Raw genomic sequence first — 9,327 nt, 5'->3', positions numbered from 1 at the left:
GCCCCACAGCCCTTCTACCGTCCTCAGGCAGGACACGTTTACCTCCTCCACAAAGACACGGGGGCACCGAGGCAGCCAACAGCCAGCTGGGGCCAGGGTCAAGGGCCACACGGACGGTGGTAGGGGGCAGAACCTCCCTTTGAGGCCTGAGCAAAGAGATCCTAGATCCAGGACGCAACCCCCAGCTTCACCTCATCTTCTCTGAGCCTCAGCTCTGTGTTCATCTGTGTTCATCTGTGCAATGAGTTCACGAACCCCTAGCTGACAGGTATTTGTGCTGTTTGTGAATTCCAGACAGGGCGATGGAAGATAAAACACACCCTGAGCTCTGCTTTTTCACTTGAGTCCCCTGACTTGGACCATGGAACTGTCACCATGCAGGAGCAAGGGACATTTTCCTTTGACTAACTTGGCTGCTGGAACCTGAACAGGCTGAAGAATTGATGTGTGCAAAGGGAGCACCTTTTTTGAATTTGTTCAGAAAAAAAGCTCCTGTCCTCTGAGCAGAGACCAGACAGTAGAGAAGGGCAAGGGAGAGCTGGTCTTGGAGAGATTCTGCAGGATGCAAGGTGGCCACAAGGTCCAGATATGACGGGAAGAAGGCGTCAGGGCAACCAAACGGTTGCTGTGTTCAGACGGGGCTGGAAGAATCAGAAGTAATCGTTGGAGGCAGGCCCAGGCCTGGACCTGTGGGATCCATTCTCTGCTGTTAAATTCTATAGAGGACAAATGGCAGGGCTGTACCTGAGGGTAGGGTCATAGCCGCACGATGTGGGGCTGATCAGAGACTAGAAGTTGGAAGAGAATGACAACTCATCGGGCAACCACCATTCGGAGTCCTAGCAGAAATGGTGCCTTATAGTTTGGTTGCCCAGGCTCAGGGAAGTGGAGAGGACAGGGGGTCTGTCCAGAAGTGGCCTCTAAGCTGAGATCTCAAGGAGACCCCATGAAAAGTGTTAAGCCTGGCACGTTCAGGTGGAACAACCTGAAGCATATGCGAAGTCTCTAAGGTAAAAAGAGGGTGTGGTCTGTTCTAGAAACTGAAGTTGATTAAGTGACTCCTTAATCAGGGACTATGTTCTTGAGAACAGAATTGCATGAGATACAATTGAATGAGAAATGAGAAGGCTTTAGGTAATGAAGCAGCTTTATACTTTTCTCAAGGTGTGTTGTGCTTCAGGGCTTGTGAGTGGAAAGTAACCAGGTCAGATTTTCCTTTTAGTAAAATTTATGTATTCCTCATTTGTGGAATATAAAGTAACATAATAGGAGACTAACACCTAAGGATAGTAGTGGTAAGGGCCAAAAGGATCACTCCACGCTTGGCAGCCTGTCTCACATGCTGGGGGGGAAAGGCAGCTGGGATAGAGAAGGGACCACTAAGTAAATGATGATTGGAGGGATCGCTGAGGATGGGAGATGCGTACTGAAAATAGACTGTGGACCAAACATGATGGCCACTTACTACTTGTATTGCAAACCATAACACCCTGAAGGAGAGAGAGAGAGAGTAAGAGAGAATGTACCTGCTACAGAGGCAGGGGGTGGGAAGGGAGGGATGAGGGTGGCAGGAGGGATAGTGGGAACATTGGTGGTGGAGAATGGTCACTAATGGAGGAATGGGTACTCGAACATTGTATGACTGAAATATAATCACGAAAGTTTGTAAGTCTGTAACTGTATTTCATGGTGTCACTGTCACTGTCATCTTGTTGCTCATCGATTTGCTCGAGCGGGCACCAGTAACGTCTCCATTGTGAGGCTTGTTGATATACTGGTTTTGGCATATCAAATATACCACGGGTAGCTTGCCAGGCTCTGCCATGTGGGCTAGATACTCTCGGTAGCTTGCCGGACTCTCTGAGAGGCGCAGAGGAATCAAACCTGGGTCGACTGCGTGCAAGGCAAGCACCCTACCTGCCATGCTATCGCTCCAGCCGATTCATTAAAATAAATTTAAAAAAAGATCCATGTGTTCTGTGCTGAAGTTGGAGGGTCAAGGTAGAAAGACTGTTATTAGCAGGTTTTGCAAGAATCCTGATGTGAAAAAAGATAAAGGGAAAGACACGCATCCCAGTGAGAGGCAAAGGTGCTTGAAGTTGGGTGTTCACCACACAGATGCCCCACATGAAGCAATCTGAAGGGTGTGGAGGAGGTGGACTCCGTAGGCTATGTGGCATTGAGAGGAGAGGCCAGTGTTGCCCCTCAGACATGGGTGGCAATAGCTGTCAGAATCCACTACTCATCGATCCTTGAAACTCTACATGCTTGGTACCACCAAGCAACCCCTGCAGCACAGAAACAGCAGTAAGCCCTGAGCACCTCTGCGGGTGGTCCCCGAAATGAAACAACAACAAAGTTACTTACACCTAAAACAAAATATTATCCAAAACATCAGGGTGATTATAGACCTTATTTGGAAGCTAACTATATAGTTTTGTATTAAAAAAATAGGAATATTAAAAATATTTTCAGATATAGCTTCTTTCAGTGAAAGACAGCCCACAAATTGATTCACAGCTCTCGTGACTGGGAAAGAGGAACTGCTTAAAGGCCACTCAAGTCAAGTGGGCAGTAGCAACACTGCATCTTGAAAGAAATATTTTTGTTTTAATTCCATTGCCAAGGAATAAAGAACTTTTTGCATACTTTCTGCAAATAATTTATTTATATAAATACTTTCTGCAAATAACTTATTTATATGGAATTTATTATATGGAATGCTTCTTAATGGTCTTTGTTTTCTGTCCTGAGGCACACCTCTCTATCCATGTCTTTGATAAATAGTTTTTTTCATTTTCTGCCATTATTTCATTATTTGTACTTATATTTTTAATCATATAATTAAGTTACTATTAGTCTTCACTAATAAAAGCCATCAAAGTGCTTAAAAAAAAAATCCACTACTCAGATGAGGAAGAGGAGGAGCTTGGGAGGAGGTACAGGGCGATGACAAGTTCAGCTGAATTTGCAGTTCAAGTATAACATTCATGTGCAAGTGTACCAGTAGGATCCAGAAGATTTGAGCTCAGTGGGGGGTGGGGGGGTGGGGAACTGGACTGGGCACAAGCCGAAAGATGTGAACTGTGACGGGGGAAAGAGGTCCCCCCCCAGGGGGGCAGGAGCTGTAAAGGAGAGGTGGCAGCACCCCGAGAGGCAGCTGGGGAAGGTAAGCGCCACCAGCAGCACCAAGAGGTGGGCCACAGACCAGCATCCTGCTGCCACTCCTGGCTGAGGAAACCGCTGGCGATTGTGTTCCATTTCACTTGGGCCCAAGAGTGAGAAACTCAGAGCTAAACGTTTCCCGTCATCAGAGCAACAGGCCCCACTTCTGTTCAGTGCCTGTTTTCTAGGTGTCTAAGTGCCTTTGGAAAGCACAGTGAGGAAAATTACCGGGTTCAGGGGATGCCACCTGTACACAGCACGCCGTGATCTGCTTTCCCTAGAACGGGCATGGGAAGGAAAGGGGAGGCCCAGGCCGTGGTCCTTATTCGGACACCCTCCCCTTGGAGCCAGAGATGTAGCACAGAGGGTGAGACGCTTACGTTGCGTGTGGCCAACCTGGTTTGGATCCCAGGCACCCCATATGCTCCTCTGAGCCCAGCCCATGGTGGTCCTTGAGCACTGAGCACAGTTGGGTGTGGTCCCCAAACACAACACAACCAGCCCAAACACATTCCTCCGCCCCCACCAGCTCTTGAGTTGTGATTTGAGGGCAAGCTTCCCACAAGATGAGGAAAAGGTGGGTGAGCTGTCAGTGTGCACCCACCCCCTCCTCACACATGACCCTCGCTAACCTGGCCTCCTCCTCCTCCGGGAAGCCTTCCTGTGGCCTCGCTCTAAATCAGAGTTCATCAAGTCAGCTCAGAGACCTGGAGGTTATCTTGAGGGTCAGCCAGCCCCGACCCCAGAAACCACCAGAAGCTCTCCAGTCCTTATTCTGATGAACTTTTTATTATTATTATTATAGAGCAGACTGAATTCTCTTTTTGCATAAAGAATCTCTGGATTGGGTCAGGGAAAATCCACCTGCTGAAAAGGTCACCACTACCCGCCTCTCTCTCAGCGAAGCCCCTCTTGCTCTTCAGTGTCCACATCACGGGCCCCTGCAGTGGCTGCGGCGTCCGTCAGGGCTAGCTGGGTTGGGCCATGCTGGCTGACTGGGCCACGCTCAGAGCTGCCCTGTCTCCCGCCCCAGTCGGTTGTCCAGAACCAGGAGCTGCCGGAGGAAGCCCGAGTTGGGGCAGATGTCCCGGTGGGCCTGCACCGTCTGGATGGCCTCCACCAGCGTCATGCTCTCACAGACCATGAGGAAGGCCAGGACGAGCGTGGCAGAGCGGCTCACCCCCATAGCACAGTGCACCAGCACGCGTCCTGCGGGGAAAACCAGCCCAGATCAGCCCCCGAAAGCCCAGAAACTCGCGGCCAAGCGGCAGAGCTCAGGGGCGCTGACCTGGCCATGCTGCCCCTTCCTGCCTCTGTCACCCCTTCCTGGGTGAGCAGAGCCAGGAGGGCAGCCTGGTGCAGGGGAGTGGGCTCCTCTAGAAGGAGTTTCAGCACTGCCCCCCACCCCAGGGAGCCAGAGCTTCCGGCTCATCACAGCATCCTGGGATATGAGCACAATCCTCACTGCCAGAGGGGGCAAGAGGGGTGCGAGAGGGAAAGAAGGGGCCGCCCAGATGACACAGCAGCTGGTGACAGGGGGCCCCTTCTCCTGGCCCAGCGCGTCCCTGGGTGGTGGCAGCTGGACCCCTGCAGTGTGCAGCTCTGGTCACCACACCCACTCATACAAAATATGTTTTTTAAATGTGGACTCCCAGAAATCCTGGGCACACATATGCTCACACACACAGACACACACACATGCACACACACACACATACAAGCATGCACACACACACAAGCATGCACACACACGCACGCATGCATGCACGCATGCACAGGCACACACATGCACGCACACACGTATGCACGCACACACACACACCCTTGCAACACCCAGCAGGTCACCTTGGGGAGCACTGAGGGCAGTTTGGATGTAGCGAGCCACAGGCAGGAAGTAGACACTGAGGTCGAAGAAGGGGTTGTCATCAGCTTCGATGCCATAGTACTCCAGCGGCATCCCGCGGTAGAACTTGGCACCCGTGTCCACCTGGAACTTGCCCGCTGCTGCGTTCACAACATGGGTGATGCCCAGCTGCGCCAGCTTACTCTTGTCCCTCGCGGCATACCTGGCGGGAGAGCAGAGGGCAGAGCTGGGAGGGGACAGCCCTGGCACAGCTGGACTCTCCCCTCTGGCCTCTGTCCCTCTCCTCCATGGACAGACACCGGAAGGGTGCCCTAGTGCAGGGTGAAGGGGCTCCTCTAAAAGGTATCCAGGGACCCCCCAAACTCAGGCGGCTGCCTCTAGAGGGCAGCGTGGCCAAATTATTTCTTCACTGCAGCAAGTCTTCTTTTCGGAAATTACAGGATCCAAAGTAAGCCTACAAACGGATGTAAACTGGATCTAATGATTCTTCAGAGAGTTAAAACTGGAGCTGGGCTGAGGCACACACTCTCCTCGCCTGCCAGAGGCTGGGCCCGATCCCCAGCACTGCTGGGAGTGGTTCTTAGGCACCATCAGGTGGGACCAAAGCAAAACAAGAGGAAGAAAAGACACTGAAAAAATTGTGGGAAATTCACTAAATAATAAGAGAATGGCTGGGGCATAATTAAATTAGATACTAGGTAACCACATTGTTTGCACATTGAGAATTTATAAAAAGATGCAAAATACAAAACAGACCATTGTTCAGAATGGTGTTTTTGTTTGTTTGTTTTGGTTTTTAGTGGCTGTTGTTGTTTTTTTATTAGGTCACACACTGATGTTCAGGGGTTACTCCTGGCTCTGCACTCTGGAATTACTCCTAGTAGTACTCAGGGAACCATATGGGATGCCGGGGATTGAACCCGGGTTGGCCATGCGCAAGGCAAATGCCCTACCGGCTGTACTATGGCTCCAGCCCACAGGATGTTTTTAAAATGTATAGTGTGGCAATTAAAAAGTTTTCTAGACCAGAGAGACAGTGAAAGAGTTAAGGCACTTGCCTTCCATGTGGCTGGCCCTGGTTCCCTCTCTGAAACCACGTATGTCCCTGAGCACTGCCAGGGCAGACTCCAGACTGGGGGCCGGAGTAGGCTCTGAGCACCACCAGGCGCGCCCAAACCACCACTACCCCACCACAAAAGAACAAACGCTTCCTGGCCGTAGAGCCCGGGCTTGCAGACATGAGGCTGAGAGCACGACATAGGTATGAATCTGGGGACAGGCCATTGTGATCCCTCACAACAAAGTGTGTGCTTCTGCCACATCAGAACCAGGGGTGCAAGCCCTGCCATGAACACAGCACAACAAAGAGCAGGGGAGGAGAGGAAAAGCTCCTATAGTGGGCAGGAGAGATCGAACAGCAGGGAGGGTGCTTGCCTTGCATGCAGCCACCCTGGATTTGATCCCCAGCACCCCTAAGATCCCCTGAGCCCAACCAGGAGTCACCCCTGAGTAAACCCTCAGCACTGTCAGGTGTGACCCCAAACAACAAACAACTTGATGGTGTTCAAATCTTACTTCTGGCTCTTACACCAGGGATCACTCCTGGTGGGGCTTGGGGGATGATAAGGAGAACCAGGGATTGAACCTACATCAGCCACGTGGGTCAGCCACGTGCAAGGCAAGGTCCTTACACACTGTACTATCTCTCCAACAACAACAACAACCACCAAAAACCAAAACAAACAAAAACACCATTCTGAACAATGGTCTGGTTTGTATTTTGCATCTTTTTATGGATTCTCAATGTACAAATAATGTGGTTACCTAGTATCTAATTTAATTATGCCCAGTCATTCTCTTATTATTTAGTGAATTTCCCCAAATGTTTTCAGTGTCTTTTCTTCCTCTTATTTTGCTTTGGTCCCACCTGATGGTGCCTGAGAACCACTCCCAGCAGTGCTGGGGATTGGGCCCAGCCTCTGGCAGGCGAGGAGAGCGTGTGCCTCAGCCCAGCTCCAGTTTTAACTCTAGAGAAACCTCTGTGTGTGTACCCAGGACACAATATTAGTGATTTCCTAGGGTCACTGTTCCATTAGCCAAAAAAGAGGAGCAACTCAAATGTCTGTACACAATGGAGTGGGTTGACCCTGCAGGTTCAGCCTTTAGCAGCTTCCAAAAGGAGCACGCAGAAGAGCACGGGTGGGTTTGGCAAACTGCTTCTGGCTTTTGTTCTTGTTTACAGAGACACTCCTGGCAATATTCAAGGGGCTCCATGGTGTACAGGGTCAGTTTCGGGGGCTCACCTGTGCTAGGCATAAGCTTCACCAGTTGGGACAGCTCCATGGCCCTGCCCTGAATTTTACCATTTTGAGCAAACAGGTACAAAACACAGGATGACTGCGCTCCACAGGCTTTAGAAGACAGGTGTAACTAACTATAGCATCTGTGTAGGTGACATACATTCACAAAGCAAGGAAAGAACCTTTTCGTCACAAAGGGATTATCCTCAGGGAAAAAGTGATGAGAAGGGTTCAGAGAGGGCTCCCGCGACACAAGAAATGCCCCATTTCCCAACCCAAGAGGTGAAACCATTTTATTTCACAAAGGGGCACTCTTCTTGTGTGCGTTCCAGTTCCATAATTCAGAGAAGAAGTGGGAGAGGAAAGGCGGGAAGCACGATGCCAACGCTTCCCCAGGGAGTGTGGGCCACTCCCCACAGCACTGGTCACACTTACGCGTCTCCCAGGAAGAGTTTGGGCCAGACTTCATTGACGTGGCTCGTCGTGGTAGCCCTGCGGACCCACAGCAAGCGCTGCAGTGAGGCCAGTGTGGGCGGCTGGTAGAGGGGGGCCCGCACTGCCCCATGGATCTTGGGTCTCCGGAGGTCCTGCTTCTGTAGAGAGTCCATCCTGCAACAGAGCCAATGCCACAGTGGCTGGTGGTCAAGTTCCTGCAGAGGGGCAGGCCCTGGGGTGTGGGGTGGTGCCCAAGGATGCAGAGGGCCTCAGCTCTCTGTGGGATGAGACTGTAGCCAGCTCTGCCGGGCCAGGGGCTGAGGCTTGCCCCACCGTGGAGCCGGGAACCCCTCTCCGGCCAGGTGCAGGGGCCCTTGGAGCTTCCCAATGGCCGGACCCAGTCAGTCCAGAATCCACTGGGGGTAGGAGGCTCTGCAAGAACAGAGACCTCAGATCGCTGTGAGCACCGAGGCTTCCTGAGAAAGGCCCCACAAGCCGAGTGCTCCACCGGGTCCCCTCCTGGCTGTCTCCAGGGCTGGTTGTCAGGTCCCCATGGCCTCCCAGCTCCATGGCCGTGGGGGGCATCACTGATCTCAGGGTGGGCAGCCAGGGCTAGAGGTTCTGGGAGCTGTTAGCAGTTCACCAGGACAAGCTGACCCCCCCCGAGAGGCACCGCCTATTTTGCCACAGAGAAAACTGATGCCCACAGTGGGACCCAAAGCCATATGGCGGATGGGCCCGGGACTGGGGCTTCAGTCCAATCGTGTCCCTCCTCTTCCACACCCAAGTCTTCCGGTAAACTCTGGGCCCCCGAGCACGGTCACTGTCCCGTCAGCTGGGGGGCCTGGTGGCAAGGGGACACGTCTGCCTCGAGGCCCTGGGGTTTCCTCCTTACCCCCATGACTCGGGCCACTGCTGCGGGCCAGGCCTCCCCCAGGTGGGCCGCGTGGTATCAGGAGTCAGCTGGCCGAGGGAGTTGGTCACCCTGAAGAGCTGGGGCAGCGGCACCAAAACCTGGGGCAGAGGCTGAGCTGGGAAGGGGCGTGTCTCCTGAACGACTGTCCCTGGGCCCCTCAACATGTAACTCGGGATGGTACAGACAGGGAAGAGGGTCTTTTCTTGTTGGTAGGCCACACCAAGACCAGGAAGAGACGTAGGCACCAAGGAGGCCACTGGCTTGGCGAAGCTCACCCAGCGAGCAGCCGAGGGGCAGGGCGGAAGGGAAGGGCCGGCTCTCCCCTTCATCCCCACCGTGGTCTCTCGGGGCAGGCTAAGTGGCCTGCCACCTACCTAAGGCATGACCTGGGACCGGGCGGGAGTAGGGGAGTGGGTGCAGCAGAGCAGGGCCAGGAGAGGTTCCGCTCGGAACCCCCATGCTGTGAAGCGCTTAGCATTCTGGAGCGCTCAGAGCCCGTGGGGGTGGGACTGAGAGCAGCTCCAGGCCTCCGTGGGCAGGAACCCAGTCCTGCCTCCCTCCCCCACCTCCCACTCAGGGCGTCTCCGCTTGGCAGCTCTCTGGATTCCAGGATCTGAGGCCTAGAGCTCTGTGGGACTGATTCACTG

The 9,327-nt window shown here is 52.9% G+C and overlaps 1 protein-coding gene across 1 annotated transcript; it reads right to left on the bottom strand.

Moving 5' to 3' along the window:
- Positions 1 to 4,156: 4,156 nt before the first annotated feature.
- DUSP13B (dual specificity phosphatase 13B) lies at positions 4,157 to 9,063 on the bottom strand. Its single transcript, XM_055133119.1, is given in 4 exon segments — positions 4,157 to 4,374; positions 5,011 to 5,231; positions 7,765 to 7,938; positions 8,660 to 9,063. Coding segments are annotated over 4 exon segments (1,002 nt in total). The 3' UTR covers positions 4,157 to 4,171.
- Positions 9,064 to 9,327: the final 264 nt, after the last annotated feature.

This window comes from Sorex araneus, chromosome 3 (assembly GCF_027595985.1).
Source record: "Sorex araneus isolate mSorAra2 chromosome 3, mSorAra2.pri, whole genome shotgun sequence".
In the NCBI taxonomy this organism is placed as follows: domain Eukaryota; kingdom Metazoa; phylum Chordata; class Mammalia; order Eulipotyphla; family Soricidae; genus Sorex; species Sorex araneus.
The sequence above is the reverse complement of the archived record's forward strand: the minus strand, read 5'-3'. Positions and strand labels throughout refer to the sequence as shown.